Consider the following 19519-nt stretch of genomic DNA (forward strand, 5'->3'; position numbering starts at 1 on the left):
GCAGCTCAGAGTACTGCCACTACAACACAGATACTAAAGGCTTCATAAATTAATGCTGAAAATGCATTTGCAGTAATGGCACTGAAGTGTGTAGTGATTAAACTGTAAAAACATTTTTTTTACATTTGTAGCAAGCAGACTCCTGCAGTTTCAGAGGAGCAGAAGATCTTTTTTGAGGGGGGTTCAGCTTTGAGGAATTTTTTATTTATTTATTTATTTTTGCTGCTCTGCTCTCTGCTGCACAGATGGCATAGCTATGGTTCTAACTACTGTCATGCACTGCTGATCACAGCTATCTAACCTGTGTATCTGTTAATACTTTTACTTTGTAGGCTCTCTTGCATATGCTTTACACATCACTGGGACATTCTGTGACTGGGAGGTGTAACACTGTTTGGTAGCTCTTTTTTCAATCATCTGGGTTCTTTTGAGCTAATGGTGCCCCTCTTAGGTGTACAACTTAACCTCCATGCAGTCTGTTTGTACCAAAGTGATTTCCTTGCAGCTTACCATCACCAGCTTGGAGTGGATGGTTTCTTCCAGCCTTGGTCATCTCAATCCAATGTATCTGCAACAATGTATTACATGTAAGTGCATCTCTGTTGTCACTTCATATTACACAGCATTTTAATGGCTGCCTAGAAAATTACAGAACATGAATTACCTGTAGACATGCTCACTAAATTACTTAACAGTACAAAAACTTACAACCACCTAATAAATATTCACTATTTTATTGAAATTAGACTTCTACATTTAAAAGATCAGTACAAAGGAAAATGCATTTAAGGCAAATAACTTGTTAACACTACAAAAATACAGTTTATAGATGCCAACAGAAGACCCATCATTAAACACAAATGAGTACAATTCTGTAGTTCTTTTTACATTGAAAAACACTTTTTAAAGATGCATGTTAAAAATTACACAATCTCAGATATTCTATTCAAAATGGTCCTTTCGCACAACTGTGTGACAGCTGCCTTAGTGTTTGCTGAAAAGTTACCCTCCCAAACAAAAAAAAAAACCTTCAGCATATCATTTGACAATGGTTACATACATTCACTGCCCATGTAACACTGCCTACTACCACTTAAATTTTAAGGTTGTAAGACTGCAAATACAATATCTCCTTTCTATTTGAAACTATAAATTAAAGCACTTTTAAAAGTTAACCTAAAAAAAACTCTGATGCTGCACGGAGGAAAAGAGTTATCATTTAAAAGTTAACCTAGAAAAACTGGTGCTGCACAAAAGGAAAACAGCTACCATTACTTTTGCAAAAGGAAAATTAGCAAAAAATTCTTGAAAGGCACCATGTGATAGATAAACATTAAGACATTGTTATTTATGGCAGTTTTTCCTCTCTTCACTGACCCTGTTTCATCTGAAGAGGAAATAAGGTAACATGGCTAGCATGGCACCATATACATAGCTAGCCATGGAGAGAGAACATCCAGTGAAGAAATTTCTGAGTAGGAGTTTCAAGTTTTGTTTAGCTGCTGGCTAGCGACTGATGTATAGGAGGCTGGAAGCATCGAACGTGTTCCACAGGAGTGATTTCACTATCACCAGATTTCAGGTACTTATTCAGAATTGCAATGATCTCATCATTCAAGATCTGGAACTTGCGAATTCTGTCCACCATTTTTTTCAGAGGCTGTAAAAAAAAAAAAAAAAAAAAAAAAAAAAAAACGGCATTATGGCTAACAAAAACAGTGTTACTCTTTAGCATCTTGTAATTGGCAAACTTGATAACACTTAATTGTAACTAAACACTTTTAATACAAAACTAAGCATTCAATGCAGTCAGTCAGCAGGTAGTAAAAGTTAAAAAATGCAGCCACCATACAGTGCTGTATAGGCAAATTTTCAAGCAGTTCCTTTTGCAAAATAACCCATTACCCTCATCACAGTTAATATGTAGCCTGTCATCATAAAAAAGATGGCAGAGCTTCCACTCCTACAAAGTGATAAAAAATGAGAAAGAGCACTCAGGAATGGAGTTCCCACACCTTTACTATACAACAGGAACAATGCTACTGTACTTCTTTCTTATGGTATTTGATATGACCATAAATCAACAAGTTAGTAACAGTTTCTTAAAATACAACCTTAGATTAAACGGATTTCATTTTCCATAGGAGTAGTATATTTTGTATTTCTTCCTATTGCTGCTTTGTATCACCTTAAGTCACCAACTTATTATAGCTTCTGATGTTACAGCTACAGTCTTAAATTACATGCTTCTATCACAAATTTTATCTTATTTGTTCACTCTCCAAACATCTGTTTATTCCAGACTTCCAAGATGGACAGCTTAACTTCAGCTCTCCCACTGTGAAAAAAGAAACTAAAATTCTAATAGTTTTAGTAAAATTCACTTACTGTCCAGTAACTACACTGCCTGTATGCCAGCAAAGAAGAAACTTAGAGAGCCTTAAAGAAAACCAACTAGAAACGGTGAAGAGAAAACAGTGACTGGGAAGAATCCTGCAGCTGTTCAGCAAAAAGCAGTTTAAGATCAAGCTTTGGTACAACAGATGGCATCTAGTAATTTAGAGGAAAATTTAGATCAAATGTGCTCAGAGTTGATTAAAATAGATGAGACACTGAAGGAGTACATCAACTCAAACAACAAAAGGCTGAAAAATCGAAGAAGCTTCAAGCAGTTATTCAGATGAATTGATAACCCTGTAAAAATCAGAAGTCGAAACAAAGAAAAAGCTGGCTGAGTACGAGACTGCTCACGAGCTGTTTCAAAAAAATGTTAGAGTTAGAAGACAGAGCACGCAGAGAAAGTTTGAGGTTTTCTGCTGTACTAGAGAAATTGGAAGCAAAAGACCATTAATTGTATGAAAGCACAAATATGTAACTTGATTGGTACTCTACAGCAGGATTTGTTAACTGAAAAGACACACAGCATGTATGCTCCAAAACTGGCCATGAGACAGCAGCCAAAGACCTGCATTAGTAAAGACGCAATCTTACCAGCAGAAAGTGCTGATCCCAACAAAACTGTGGCAGAAGGGCAAAATATAAAAATTGGAGACAATAGAGTGTTTGTGGAAATGATTATTCGCTGTATTCCAGGCAGAAGAAAAGCAAATTTATCCTGGCAATCAGGGAATGTCAAGAGGTAGGTCTGAGACTCAAGCTGCTGTAACAAGCTGTTTACAGAATATTTTTCTTGGAGAATCAGTCATAATTTTATTTTTTTATGTAGAACCAGCTAAGGAGGGAATACAAAAGTTTGTCAAACAAAGTGAGCCATCAAACAAGAAGGGGGCTCTGCTTCTGATGATAAAGCTCATGGAGAGACCTTGGCAATGAAACCTTTTGCAATTTCCAAAGGTAAATGCTCCACAGACAAATAAATGTACGGAAGTTGATTAGAAGAAATGGAAGTACTCTGGACTTGAAGCACAGTATTTTCAGTGATTGTTGTAAGTGATAAAGATACTAAAGGAAACAAGTATTTCCCCTTTTTAGTTTTTAATAAATGTAGGAATTACAATGTAAAAAGAGAAGAAAGGCTGGACAAAAGCATGTTCATGTTAATATGATATAATCTTGGGCTGGTGGGATGGGGTGTAAAAGTGCACTGATTTTAATATATGAAGAGCTGAGATGTTCTACCTCACTTTAGCATAGGTGAATATCAGGATTAATCTATTTGACTTGCACTAAAAACAAGTTTCTTGTATAAGCATGTGTGCTATAAAAACAGGAAAACATTGCGAATGCAATGAAGCTTTCCTTTAGCAAATAAGTGTTCAGTGTGAGTTGATAATTCTGCAGCTGGATACAGCTATACATTCTATTCTTATGTTTCCATGCAGACAAGCTGACTACAGGTCCAAGCGATAAATCTCGAGAGATCTGGACATTGTTTGCTGACAGAAATGTAAACTTAAAAGGAAAAAAGGCAAGCAGCTTAGCAAAAAATAAAGTCTAAAAGTATTGGAAAGTGAATAAGAGCAGTTTTCCTAGTACCTAAATATCTCACTGCATTTACCAGTATAGTGTATAATTGTATTTTATTTAAAGGTAGCCAGTGCACTTTTTAAGGCTAAAATGTAATGTTTTCTGAAAGCATGCAATCTGTTTTTTTTACAACTGGGAGGGGAAATAAAGAGAAGAAAAAAAAAAACAGACAATAATTAGTATATCTAAGCACACAGGCTGTAACATGTGCTTTAGCATGGCTAGCCTTAGTTATAGGTTAGGTAATGCTTGCGGGTGTAGCTGTTGATTTGGGACAACTGTTCCTATTAGGAGTGCTAAACTTCATTATTTGAAGATGTACATCATTTTGTGCATTTCTTTTAAGTTAATAGGTTATGGTGGTGTTCTGGGGTGTTTTTTGTGTGTATTTTCATTAAAACAAAAGTCTTGTAAAATGTTTCATAGGTTCAAATCGAGATGACAAGAAACACCTGTATAAAGGATCAACCTGCCAAACATTAGTGGGTGCATGTACCACAAAAGCTGGAAATAAGCATTTAAAAAACCTGACATATATAATAGGAAGGTATAACTTCTTATCATAATGGCTACACTATCCATATTATTTTGGAATGTGAATGGCCTCAAAGGTATATATATAAAAGGTTAAGAATATTCAATTACATTAAGAAATGCAGAGTGCAAATAGCAATCTACATTTGGAAAGAAGTCAACACGTGAATTTGATAAAGAAAGCCTTTCAGGATGGACATTCAGCAAAAAATTAGGGACAAAGAAAAAGGGAAGTACTTGTACTAATTGCTAACAGAGCTCCAAAAGTGACAGAAGAGGGGGAGAAAACATAATGGTAGATTTTTAGCAGTCAGAGGCTACTGGCAAGGGAAGAGGATTAAGCTGGCATGTATTTATATCCCAACTAAAACTATTATCAAGGTTAAGAAAACCTTCCGGCAAGGAATATTGCTTATAGGAGGACTGGAACCTAATTTGCAACAGTATGAACATATTGACAAACTTAGAGAAAATATAACAAAAGCGGATACATTTCTGAAGCAATTTATGAAAAAAAAATTGGTATGCAAGACAGCAATTCAGTAGTAGGAACTTGAAGATAATTTACATATTATTCCCCAAGGTACAATAACTGGGCTAGACTAGACAGAAAGAGAAGTTATGTACTCACCATAACATTCCATCTGTGTTGTCCATTTTCATTCTTCCTCAACTAATGGGTTTGGATCTGACTCGGCCATTACACTAGCTTGTGGGCACCAAAAAACTCTCAAGCTCCCTCCCTATCCATAATGCACCAATACTTAACATCCCACAGGTCTTGTTTGCTGCTTGACAGGAAGACTATTATAATATGCCATATCTGGAGCTCAACACAAAGGACAGTAGTGTCTCTAAAGCCTCTCAGTGCTCCAGAAGTCAATCATTAAAAAGGATGGGGGTTGGTGGGTGGGGAGTTGAGGAAGGCAAAAAATGGACAACACAGATGGAACATTATGGTGAATACATAACTTCTTTATCTGATAGTGTCAATTTTCATTCATTCATTCATTCATTCATTCATTCATTCATCAACTAATGGGACAGTGTCCCAGCTACCTAAAATACTGGGTGGACTCCAAGGAAGGATATTCCTGAGTATGGTTGAGCCAAACACTGCTCTTCCCCTTGAGACCAGATCTACTTTGTAATGACTGATAAAAAGCATGAGGATTTGACCAAGTTGCAGCTGCACATATATCATACAGAGAAGCTCTAGACTGGAACACAGAAGAAGCTGCGATATACCTGGTTGAATGAGCTTTCAAAGACTTTGTCATGGGGAGAATCAACTGTTAGAGAAATGAAATCCAGTCTGTCAATCATCTAGAGGTACCTTTTTAACTGATTCACCCAATTTAGTATGTACAAAGAAGATAAACAGCTGATCTGTCTTTCTAATTTCTTTTGTTCTATGGACATCCAATAAGGGCAACATATATTCTCCTTTATTGCAAATTTTGGAAAGAATACTGGCAAGTTAATGGATTGGTTGATGTTTCATTCTGACACCACCTTAGGAAGGAAGCACTGGTATGTAACATGACCCTATCCTTACGGAAAAATCAAATATGGAAACTTAGAAGATAATGTTTGAAGTTCCAAAATTTTTCTAGCAGACGTAATTGCAACTAGAAAGACAGTTTTCCAGGTCAGGAATTTAAGCTCACATTTATCTGCCTGTTCAAAGGGAGACTGAATTGAGGCTCGCAGCCCCAAATTTAAATCCCATGGTGAAGTGGGGTATTTATAAGGGGCCTTAGCAAGGGAGTGCCTCTCAAAAAGGTTTTGCACAGCTTAGAGGAAGCCAGTGAAGAATTTTGAAATCCAACATGAAAGTTAGAGATTGCTGCTAGCTGGACTTTTATAGTAGATGAGCTTGCACCTACATTAAACAGACTTGCCAGAAGTTCCAGAACAGATTGAACTGGAGCTGAGAAGGGGCCTATTTGATTTTGCTCTGCCCAACAAACGAACCTTTTCAATTTACTCCTGCAGAGTTTCCTAGTAGAAGCTTTATGGGATGATAAAAGTATGGAAGGACAGGGGAAGAGAGCACGGGCTGTCTGGCTATTAAAGGAATTAGAGAAACCATGCTGTTAGTTTGAAGCTTGAGATATCCAGGTGAACCATGCTTGCCAAGTGGGACAGAAGGTCTGGAGTTGGATCCAGAATCCCACGTGGATACTGTAGGTGATGCAAAAGGAAGGGAAACCAAATCTGTCAAAACCAGTAAGGCGCAATGAGCATGACTTTGCTCTTCAACCAGGCTGCTTTCTGCAGGGAATTGGGGGGGGGGGGTCACAGGATAAGCATACAGAAGATTGGGGGTCCAATCATGGTGTAGAGCATCCCTCAGTGATTCCCCTGGTGGGGGGATTAGGGCAAAAAAGCTGCTGCATTTGTTGTTTAGGGGAAAGGCAAAAAGCTCACAGGAAGGCTGAACCCACTGACTGAAAATCGTATCTGTCACTCTGTTGTTGAGAGATCACTTGTGAGGTAGTATGATGGACCTGCTCAGTTTGTCTGCTGTCACAATGGGCATCCCCAGATTATGCATTGCTATTAGAAAGTGTTTTAAGATATTGCCCATTGACACACTCCAACAGCTTCTCGACAAAGGAGATAAGATCTGGTTTTATTTATTTATTTATTTATTTTATTTTACATTTGTTGACCGGGCTAGTCCAACTGGATATATATCCGTTTATAGTAGAGGCCCGGGGAGAAAAGCTCCAAAACATGCATAACTAACATTGTTATATCACAAAAAATTATCTTGAAACAATATAAAAGTTTAAAAATTTTAAAAAGAGAAATTAAAAAAAATAAAAATTTAAAAACTTATAAGATAAGTTCAATAAATTGAAAAAAAAGGGCATACTTTTAAGAAGTAACTCTCAACAATAGAAAGTGTAAGTTCGGAGCTCAGGTTGGGGGAAGGGTAGCAAAACATTAATGTGAGGAGACATACTTTCAGTCGGGATTAGTACAAGGACATAGCCATTGAGTTTTAAGATGTTCTTTGATATGTTTTTTGAACAGAGAGGTAGAGTCTTGATTAGTTATTTCTTGAGGGAGTTGATTCCAGTGTTTACCTATGGAATTTGAAATTAACGCATCTCCAGCTTTATTGTAAGATTTAGTTGAGGATACTAGGAGTTTATTTGCAGAGCGAAGTGTGGCTAGATTTCTATAAGGAGAAATTAGCCTTGCCAGGCTAGGAGTATTGTCAGGGAAGTGAAGGGTCTTATGAATGACAAGTAATTGTTGGTAGAGTAGGTGGTTGTTAAGCTCTAGCCAGTTTAGTTGTTTGAGGTTGAGACAGTGGTGAGTTCTGAAGGGAGTAGCAGTAATGAATCTGGCTATACTATTATAACAGGTAGAGAGTTTGGTAATGTTATTTTTAGATAAGGTAGTATATATAGCTGAGGCATAAAAAAGGGTGGAAATCAGGTGGGTCTGTGCAATGTTTTTTCTGGCTGTTGGAGTAAGGAAGGGTTTAATTCTGTAAAGTGTCCCAATTTTTTTATTAACAGCTTTAATAGTAGTGTTAATATGGTCATCAAAGTTGAGATGGTTGTCAATGGTTACACCTAATAGTCGAGTGGTTTTATCAGGGTTAATAGATGTAGAATTATTTGAGGAGATAGAGAAGAAAGGTATAGGAGATTTATTAGTAGGAGTAAAGAGAAGAAGCTTAGTTTTTTTGGGGTTAAGGAGGAGACAGTGTTGCATAAACCATTTTTCAATGTTTTGGAAAGTTGTTTGGGTGATAGACTGGAGGGAGGAAACATTTTTAGCAGTGCAGATCAAAGTCGAGTCATCTGCATATTGGATGCAGGTAGCTTGTGGCACATTCAAATAAAGGTCATTGATAAATAATGAGAAAAGAAGGGGTCCTAGGATTGAACCTTGTGGAACACCAATATTTACTGGAAGTAAGCACGATAGATTGTTCCCCCAAAGCACTGTTTGTTGCCTGTTTACTAGATAGCTTCTAAACCATTGTAGAGAATGTGAGCTGAGAGAGAAAAGGTTGAGTTTTTCAAGAAGTATATTATGGTTAACCATGTCAAAAGCTTTTGATAGGTCTATGAATAGTGCTGAGGAGAAACAATTATTATTTTGATTATTATTTATGGAGTCAGAGAAGGAAAGGAGGGCAGTGGTAGTGCTGTGGAAAGGTCTGAATCCATGTTGACAGTCAGCTAGAAGTTTGTTTTGAAGAAGGTAGTTAAGAAATTGTTTGTGTATGCATCTTTCCATTATCTTAGCTAATGGCGACAGTAAGGCAATAGGGCGAAAGTTGGAGAGCTCAGTAGAAGAGCCCCCTTTATGTAGAGGAATTATATGCGATATTTTCCAAATGGTGGGGATCTTACCTTCAGAGATAGTCCTATTAATCAAAATAGATACAGGGAGATAAATAGCTTTTGCAGCTATTTGTAAGTATTCAGATGGGAGTTGGTCAGCAGATGGGGTACAAGGTTTGAGTTTGATGAGAAGCTTATAAATAATGGATGAAGAGACAGGTTGAATTTGAAAGGCTTTAGATGAGACTGGAGAGGTATTTTGTGGGGATGCAGTAGGAGTGGGTAATGAATTAGCTAAGGTTAGAATAGCTTCTGTAAAGTACTTATTAAAGGCATCTGGGATCCGAGAAGCATTGTTGAGGTTAAAGCCAGAAGGGATGGGAGTAGGTGAATGTCCTGGTTTAAGAAGTTTATTAATACCTGACCAGAATTTTTGAGGCGTATTTTGACTAGCTTTTTGTAGGTGAAGATAGAATTCCTTTTTGTCTCTAAGAGTATCTTTCTTGGTGGCATTTCTTACTTGTTTGAAAAGGAGATGATCAGATGGACATTTGGTAGCTCTCCATTTAGCCCAGGTTTTATGCAAGCCCTGGAATCAATTTTCCCTTGTTTGTTGATGTAGCAAACTACTGACATGTCTGTGTGGACTGCAGTTGTTATGATAGGGAGAGAGCTTTGGAATACCTGCAATGCCAAAAGCACTGCTCTCATCTCCAGAACATTGACATGCAAGTTGGCCTCTTCAGGGACCAAGTGTCTTGGGACTGTTTTCCCCAGGAAATGCCCACCACCCAATCTGGGAAGCGTCTGTGATCACTATAGCCTTGGGCTGAGGGAGGATGAAAGGATGGTCTTGTAATACTTGTTGCGACTGCATCCACCAGCAAAGATCTCTTTTGCATACCTGAGTTATTCTCATCTTCGCTGACATCGGTTGAGAAAGCATTGACCATTGTATTGCTAGCATCCATTGTAAAATTCTCATGCGGAATCTTGCTAAAGGAACTAAAATTATTGCTGCTGACACTGATTCCAGGGCTTGCAGAATCAACTGGGCTGAAATTTTGGTACTGCAAATTATTTTCCTGACCTGCGTCCTTATCATTTGTACTCTTGAAAGAGGAAGAGAAGGTACCATAGATACAGTGTTGAACACAGTCCCTATGAATTCTCATGTTTGGGTCAGCTGTGAGACTTAAGGTAATTTATGGTTATTCTGAGATATAAATAAAGTCTGTAACACCTGATCGTATGCTTTTATCAGCTGATGCCTGGTCAGGGTGATAATGTGCCAGTCGTTTAGATATAGAAACACTTGGAATCTCTGCAGTCTCAAGTGAGCTGCTACTACTGCCATATATTTGGTGAACACCCTGGAGGCTGTGGTGAGGCCAAAGAGCACTGCTCTGAACTGATAGTGACGGTCTCCCCCAGCTAGAAGCACAAGTACCTTCTGGATTGTCTGTTCATTTTTATTTGATAGTACACATCCTGAAGGTCTACTGAGCACATCCAGTCATCCTTGCCAGAAAGTGCAGAATGGACTGAACCATGACAATCTGGAACTGTGTGTGTCAAATTGACCTGTTCAATACACCGAGATTCAAAATTGGTGCCCAGTCCCCTGTTTTCTTTGGCACTAAAAAAGAATCTCCAGTAAGTTCTGAATTCTATTTGGTCTGGTGGGATCTCTTGGATGACTCTCTTTCTTGGTAGCATTTGAATTTCTAGTGCTGCTGCTTTCCTCCAACTGAGTGTAAAATCAGGAAATTTCTTACAAATGCAGGAGGTAGAGGAAAGGGAATTTATATAACCTCTGGAAATAATCCTCTGCACCCAACTATCCTTTGTAATATGTAGCCAGGCTCTCTGGTGCAGGGATAAGTGACCCCTACTGCCTCCACAGGTGGGCAATCAGGCCTCCTTTCAGGAGCACTGAAAAGGTTTGTCAAAAAAAGAATCTCTAGACTCCTGGTTTTGCAGGCCTCCACTGCCACAGGGGCATCTGCATCCACTGTAGCTCCATCCTCTGTCGGCATCTGCATCCACTGTAGCTCCACCCTCTGTCTCTGGGGAACTATCTCCACATATATCCTGGAAAGGACCCTGGGACTTTTTGAATCACATTTTTTAACCTCCTATTAATTCCTGGAGAAGGTCCTTTGAGGAGTCGAAAAGCACACACCCATTGCAGAGAGGGTCTTTCTCACACCTGAAGAATGTGTCTTTCACTGTGGGGCCAAACAAAGAAGTGCTGTCAAAAGGAGCACTGACGAATGAGGACTTAAAGAGTTCTGCAAAATCAATCAAACAGGTGCATCCAGGCATGTCTCCTGATGGAAACACTTGAACCCAGTTCCCTTGAGGTGCGTTCTGCAGCCTGCAAGATTAGCCTCATGGATGAATTAGATACAGCTTTTAGGGTAGCCACCTGAGAGGCAACTGAAGAATGAGCCTCAGCTGTGTCGGCTCCAGAAAGAGATTTTGACAGCTCTTTAATTTAGTCTCTTTGAAGTCTTGTAAAATGTTCCACATAGTTCAGTGATCTGACTGCAAAAATCTCTAAAGCATAAACATGCTTCCCAAATATGTCAATTGAACTAGACTGTCTTGTTGGGAGGATGGACAGTGGAACTCTGTTTAGCAAGTTCCTTTTTTGTAGTTGCTGCCACGACCATGGCATCCACTGGCACCCCTTTACTCCAAAACTCCCTTCCTACTGGTGGAGCCAGAATCCGGTCTGGTCTTTTGGTGACTGGCTCAACTGAATCAGGTTCCTTCCATACCCACCTAGCGACCAAATCAATGAGCTCATCGGTGGCCAGAGCAACCTAGGAGGTAGATGGGCCAGTTCCAAAGACCTCCAAAAATACTGATTCCTCCAGAGAAGGATCTTGGGAAGACAATCCACCCTTCTGCTTAAGGATCTCAAGAATGTCTCCAAATGATATGTCATCTGGTGGTGATTTTGGGGACCCCTTTCCTTCATCTAAATCAGCATCTTCCATGACTGACTCTTTAGGAGGTCCAAGTGCTTCCTTTTGCACTTTCTCTTCCTAGGGACTTTCTCGGTGGGATGGTTTGATGAAGTATCAGAAGAGGATTAGGATGCCCTGCTGGGTAGGCTGGAGGCTTTGAGCTGGCTGTCCCTGTGGGACAGAATGTTGAGGCTCAAGACGCAAAGACATCTGAAAAGTAGAGGGTGGATCCAAGGGGGTAGGAGGCATCTGCCCTGCTGAAGCAGAGAACTTGCTCTTCACAACTTCAAAAGCAGATAGCTCCAGAGAGAAGGAAAACAACAGAGCCGAGAAAGCACGTTTCTGGCCCATCACCTCCGTCTGCTCTGAAAACAACCCACCCGAGGTGGATGTTGGAGCCAAGTTGTCAAGTGCCAAGGGTCCAAGAGGAAGAGATGGCTCTGAAAATCTCAGAATCTACTCCAACCTCACAGATCCAACAGGGATGCTTTGGCTCTGAAAGTCATCCGGTTCCAAGGAAGTCAGAGCCAGTGCATTCAGAGCAACATCTGGATCCAAAGAAAGTGCTTTGTTCAAATCCAAACCAGTTCGACCTGGAATGCTCGGATCCAAAGACTCTAAAGCAACATGCTGGATTACAGAAGGAGCTGTAACCAGTGGAGTAATGGATGATCGGTCTTTCTGACCTGAAGGGGTAGGAGCCATAAGAATTCTCATCTGAATTTGCACCGTGAGGAATTTCCTCATCTCCACATCTGTTTCAGTGAAACTACTGGAGGAATGAGAAGATGGTAGGGATGGAGATTTGGAGTGCCTTTCTAAATAAGGGAAAGGCACTCTGGACAGAACTGTGTCCAAATGGGGGGAGTATATGGTCTTGGGTAGAAGCTTCGGCTCCATGACAGTCGGATCCAATGTAGATTTTTGTCAAATCTGAAGAAGGTCGAATCATAAGTTATGGATCCGATTTCTGTATTTTCTTAGGTGGTTCTGATGAACAGGCAAGAAAACACCAAAGGTTTAGACCTCTTCAATGGGTCTTTAACTTTGTGTTTGGGGACTGAGCCCCAGTGATGGCTTCAGAAAAAGAAGTGGGCAGCAAACCCTTTAATATTAATTTATTTCTCCTGTTGGCAAGAGCACAAGGGTTAAACATATTGCAAATGCATGCTGCAATCTATCTTTAAATGATCTGGGACCAAGCAGTAGACGCAAAGAGAATGGGAATGGGCATCAGAGACAGGCAACTTGTGCCCATACTTATCACATTTCTTGAATCCCGAAGGACCTTTTTCTGACTTTTTTTTTTTAAATACTAGGAAAGGACAGAACAGTTAAGTACTACCAAAGGTATTGAAGAAATTACAGAAGTTGTAATAGAAAGGAATGGTATACGTAGAATACAGAAAGTGTATAAGGGTTGGGAAGGAAAACTAGACCTACCAACAATGGTAAGTAGAAATTTACACTAAGGAGCGTACGGAAGGAATTTACTAATACAGTGACGAAGAAAAAATATATATCGAACAAAAAAATATATTAGAAAAAATTCTATGGCTCGAGAGCGGAAGGCAACCATATTTAAAAGCAAAAGCGTCAAACGAGATCTGAGAGATGTTAGGGACTGATACATTATGGGTAGGGAAGGAGCTCAGAAGAGTTTTGCTGGCCATAAGCCAGTGTAATGGCAGAGGTGGATCAGATCCAAACCCATTAGTTGAGGAAGGAATGAAAATTGACATCAGATGCATTTCACAGGAACATGTGCATTTAATTGAAAGCTTCAACACATCCAAATTTCAGATAATCTACCAATAACAACAACGAGAAAAATAGAGTAATGAAGAAAAAGAAAATGAGACAATGGCGCTTCCACACCTATCTGTTAAAAAGAGAGAAATTAAGGAATGGTCAGTGGAAATTATCTGGCAGTTATTAGGGAAGACAGAAATTTATTCAGAAATTACAGCTAGTCAGTGGGATAAAATGAAAGTGGAGTTTAAAAGTAGGGCAGAAATAAAAGAAAAAGACATGGTTAAGAAGTAACAAGAATTATTTAGAGGAGCTGACAAAGGTTTTGTTTTATTTAATTTTTGATTTATTTGTATCTGTATTCCAGGGTAAAACACTGATCTCCACTGACCTTTTTCAGACTCAGCACAGGAACACTGGTTAAGTAACTTGCTCAAAGTCACAGGAAACAGAGGCTGAGGGAATCATATTTTGCAGTACTGGACCACAGGGAAAAGCTCATTAACAGTTCCTTAATCCTGTAAGCCAACTGCCAGGTTAAAGTATTGCAGAACAGGGGGAATGTCAAAGAACAAGAAGAGGCACAACTGCAGAGTGCTAAACAGAAAATAAGAGAGTATCTGGATAATATGCATGAGTTTAAAAGACTGCTATTAAGCAACTGTTTTTTGACATCATCATCAGACAAAACTTTTAGCACAATAACTTAGGCAACAGAAAGTAGAAAGAGTTGTTGCTAAAGTTAGGAAGCCTACAACAAGAAAAACAACCAAAGATTGTGTACAGGTATTAGAGATTTTTCAGAAATGTTATGAAAATTTGTATAAAGCACAGAAATATGGAAATCAAGAAACAGCATAAATGGAAATATTCATGGAAGGTTAGAGGTAAATGAGGCTCAACAATTAACCGTTAAGACATAAGGAGATCAGAAACAAATGCTGATGTATAATAAATCTGCAGTAAAGTTTCCAGGAACAGAAGGTATTCCTGTGGAAGTTTGAAACAGGAGGTAAGAAAGACAAAAAGACCTGAAAGGTGTTGTTTAACAGTATTTTAACAGGAGGAAAAGCGCCAACATTCTGAAAGAAAGCTGTGGTGGCTGTAATACCCAAGGATGGTAAAGACTCATCAGGACAAGTTTCATATAGGTCAATTTCAATTTTAAACCATGTTTATAAAATACTTATGTCCATACTAGCTAAAAGAATGGCAAAAGTGTCAAGCAAAATTGATAGATATGGATTAATGTGCTTTTGTGGAGGGAAGGTAAACATTTGGCAACATTAATAGAACAATGATGATCCAAAGGGAAACAGACTGTAAGACACTACTGCTGCTGTTACTGGGTCTTGATGCAGAGAAAGCATTCAACAGAGTAATCTGGGATTTTATGAGTAGGGCAATGAAAGTATTTACATTTCCTGACACAATAATTAAGTTTAATTAAGAGAATATATGAAGGATCAGAGTCAATTCAAGGATATAATTGTCATGGTAATAAAAAAAAATTGGCTTTATTTGCAGATGATATTATTTTGTACCAGATAAAACCAGAAAAGGACATCTCAGTGTTGCAGAACATTTTGAAACAGTTTTAAGCCTTTTCAGGATACAAAATTAAAGAAGAATTAAAAAAAGGCTGTAGCTGTAAACTATGTACCCACACACAAATTGGTTCAGCAATACTCTAATGGGGACATGATAAAATAAAATATTTAGGAGTATGGATTAAAAAGGATTCAGTTATGGCAGCTAAAGGTATTTGGGAAGAGACTAAACAAAAGATAATATAAAAACTGAGAAACTGGAAGAAAGGTTTTTTAATGGATAGCAAGAAACAGATGGTGAAATGTTTTAGTCCCTTTTCTTTTATATATAGATCAGGAATATTTTTTTATCGACTAGACGAGAAGTTGTGGACAGTAAAAAAAGATATTATCTGGGAGGGGGAAACACAAGGGTCAAGTGGGATAAGTGAAACCTTCCAATAGCCAAGGTGGTTTAGAATTACCTGATTTGAAGCGATATTTTAAAGTTGTACTGTTAATGCAAATGTACTTAACAGAAGCTGAAAACTAACTCAAAGTGGAAGAGATGATGATGATGATGTAAGCGGAAATTCAAGAAATAAGGACAGACTCGGATTTTGGATTAAGATCTGTAAGGAAAATAACAAATGCCATACAGAATATTATATTTATAAAGTATCTGAAAGTATTCTAAGAAACAAGCTAACAAGAGAGTGTAGAAAGGAGATTTTGCTGGCAGGCATGACTCCAATTAGGGGTACACAGAAGAGACACAAGGGTGCTGGAAATTACTGGAGAAAACTGGCAAAGGAACCAAGGTACTGAGAGCAAATAATTTGAAAGGGAAAGGTAACAGAATGAGGAAGAGGCCAAGAAACATTTGGACTTCAGGCTAGAGATAGCTTTCCATATCAGGGATTAATACCAGAGTATAGGCAAACAGAAAGGGATAGGAGAATAAGTGAAAGACAGTTTTTAGTTGAATTTAGAACAGAAGCTGCTCTTAAAAAAGGATAAGTAGTATAGAATATAAAATACTGCAAGATAACTATAGGTAGGAATCACTCAGAGGATGTAAGAAAAAAATTGGGGAGAGAGTTTGGGTAAGCAATTCACAATGAAACAATGGGGGGACATATGTATGGCTCCCAAAAATGCAACAAAGTCTGTAAGATTTGGAATTTCTGCTTGGTAGTGTTGGCATAGGTATTGTTAAACCTCAAGCAGCCTCCAAAGAAATTTTCTTGGGTAGATCACAAATATCGGAGGTGTGATGGGGAAGAAGAGGTAACTGGGAACAAATGTTTTGGACAGTAATGAGTTGGCAGACTTTAAAAATGCTCTAGAGTACTCTGTCAGAAATACTGGGCGAGGAAATGGGTATAACTAAAGAAATGTTTTTTCAGCTAGGCTACAGGATCTGAATTGCCTAGAGATAGCAAGGCCTTCTTAAGTTTAATTCTGGTGGCTGCCAAAAAAACAATTATTTGAAAATGTAAATCAAAGTATAAACCAGCTGTATTTGAAGTACTGAATATTGTGACAGAGATTAAAGAACTGAAAAGTGGGATCTTTAGAAAAGGGAAGGAGAAAATTGCATAGAAAAAAAGGACATTTTGAGAACAATACATGCAGAATAATGTTTTAGAGGATGAGTGAGGTTTAAGGAAAGACAGGAATTGAGCAATTTATGTAATGCTGGATTGATGATAAATATACAAAAGAATATATGTGATAAATAATCTTGAAACTGGAAATTTTAATATGGTTTGTTTTCTTTTAAATAAATGCACGATTCTCTATGTCTTAAGCGATAATTCAATAAAGGTGTTTAAAACAAAACATCCTCTTATTCCGGTGCAAGATTGTGGGGACCTAGACCCTTCCCTAGCACTCAAAAGGCGCAAGGCATAGTAACTCATCCTTAATGTAGAGTCAAACTATTGGAGGACAGACACACACACATATATATATATATATATATATATATATATATATATATATATACACATACACACCTCTGGACAATTTAGAGGGTCAACAACACACCTTTGAGAATGGGGGGAAACCACAGCATTCAACAAAAATCCAAGCAGATCCAAGCAGGGTATGAAGGCTCCATACAGAAGGCACCCCTGCTGAGAAAGTAACTGTACAGCCAAGGACTTAGGGGCAACAGTGCTAACCACTGCACCTTCAAAATGCATCTTACACATTTTATATGAACAATTCAACACTTATAACAAACAGGAGCGTCTTGAGTAATTCTTGCAAAGCTTTTTTCATTAGGCATCTATTCATACATTCTCATGTCAGAGTTCCTGCACATATTGGCAACCACTTTCAACACACTCTTGCTCTGTTTTTATCTGTCATCCAAGAATCTATGCCTAATACATACTCAAACCCTGTGTTGCAATTCCTTTGATACAGCTGCAAAACACATCTATGCTAGTCTGTGGCTAATTCTATGTATTTTAAACATTTTTCTGCCATAAGATAAACACTGGTATGTTTTCACTGATTGGGATGAGACCATGAAGTCAGCCGCTATGAATTCTACCAGAAGTAAAATTTCTATTAAGACACAGAGGAAAAAAGAAAATTATTAAAGAGCAGAAAGTCCCTGACGGTTCACTAGCTTGGCCATTAAGTTGTCATATAAATCATCAAAAAAAAGCATTCAAATTCTTCTTCCCTCTTCAAGTTGAAGACCAGACAAATATTTCTTGTCAAAATAATTCTTCAAAACAGCTTACATTGAGAACCTTACTGAAGGGTACAAAATTGTGTGAATACACTCACTGTAACAGCAGATGCATGAATAAAAGAATCCTTCCTGCAGCATTAATTATCCATGGGAACCGGAAGCCACATCTTCCCCTTCTAGCCCGACTTTGAGTTTTCAAATATCCCCAGCATAAATATTATCGCTTCCACCTTTCCACATCAGTTTGACATAACTTAAAAAGGGACACTAACCAATGCTGTTTGCAGTCAGTAGAAAGGTTAACAACAAGCATGCTTAGGAGAGAGGAACATGATGCCCCTGGTCCTCAGTTGGAAAAGGCCTGGAGGACCTGAGAAGGTCACCTCAAAGAATAATGTAAGGAGTTATACAGCCTAAACCTAAAGGGCTGTGGCTGACAAAGTTGGCTGATAACTGCAAACTGGGAGTGATCGACGAAACCTCTGGCAATGTCAACATCCTGCAAAATGGTCTTATGCAAACTAATGACTAGTGCCAAAGTTAATGCAAAAAAATGCATTATCATCCCCTTTGGCAAGGGTGATGTTCCTGCAAACTACCACATCAACAGCAATACCCGAGATGTGGGAAGACAGGTCGAGAGCAACTTTAACTTTGATCACCATGTCTCCACAGTGGTAAGAAGGGCATTTTATATTGCTCATCTCATAAGTAAGGGCATTGCTTCCAGAAAAAAAAGAGGTTCTAATCCCCCTGCACTCTTCCCTCATCAGGCCAATAATAGAGTACAACACTCCCTTTGGTATGTTCCTTTCCAAACACCTATTGCAAATGGAGAGACCAAAAAGGTTCCTTACAAAGAAAATTCAGGGTCTTCAAGATCTGTCTTATGCAGACAGTCTGAAATCATTGTCACTTTATGTCTTTCAGACTGCTCAGAGGCAACCTGTGCCTTGCATATAGAGCTATCTCTGAACCCAGCTTTAATGGAAATGCTACACATTCGTAAGTCAAATGGCACATGGGTCACTCACTCACAGGACCTTAATCTGGTATGTGACATCAACGGAACTTGCTGGAGAGAGAGATTTGTCTCACAGAAGTTGCCGCACCTTTGGAACAAGCTTCCTATTCATGTTAAATACCGTTCCTCTGCCATAATTAAGCATAATTTGGACGAATGGATGGGCAACCAGAAATTCACCCCAGGGGTTCCACCTGTGTTCCTCATGGACAGGAGCATTAGGTGCTGATTTTTAGTGTTTGCTTGAACCAGATACCCTTGGGAACATGGGCTGAACTTGGGTAGGCTTGTAGGGGCCTTGGGGCAGTTAGCCTAGTAACCTCCTATGATCTCATGAGAGTGGAGGTCTTCTAAGAGGTCAAAGGGTTGCAAAGGCAGTGTTTTAAGTAATGAACACTACTAAATGGTAGAAAAACAAATTATAGGCAATATATTCCCATTGATATTCTGAGACCACTATTATGACCATCAATAATGGACTCTAAAATGTAAATCCCAGGGAATATGTATACCAGGTACAAAACTGTGGTATATTAGAGTATTCCCTTTACAATGCAGTATAGTGACCTTGCTGTTGTTGCATACGATTACTGTCAAGACAGATTAGCTTTAAAGATGTAAATCTGCCATTTCTCATTTGATTTACAGTTTACTTTTTCAAAGTGCCATGATTTGCATACTCAAGG

The 19519-nt window shown here is 38.6% G+C and overlaps 1 protein-coding gene across 1 annotated transcript in view; it reads right to left on the minus strand.

Annotated features, from left to right (window-relative positions):
• Positions 1–718: 718 nt before the first annotated feature.
• Positions 719–19519, minus strand: part of CYFIP1 (cytoplasmic FMR1 interacting protein 1) — a 2370671-nt gene continuing 2351870 nt past the window's right edge. The window contains exon 30 of the mRNA XM_044072062.1: positions 719–1660. Coding sequence (XP_043927997.1) covers positions 1496–1660 — 165 coding nt within the window. The 3' untranslated portion in view covers positions 719–1495. The remainder of the gene's footprint in view (positions 1661–19519) is intronic.

The sequence above is a fragment of the Protopterus annectens genome, chromosome 5.part0 (genome assembly GCF_019279795.1).
Source record: "Protopterus annectens isolate FY-2018-M chromosome 5.part0, PAN1.0, whole genome shotgun sequence".
In the NCBI taxonomy this organism is placed as follows: Eukaryota; Metazoa; Chordata; order Ceratodontiformes; family Protopteridae; genus Protopterus; species Protopterus annectens.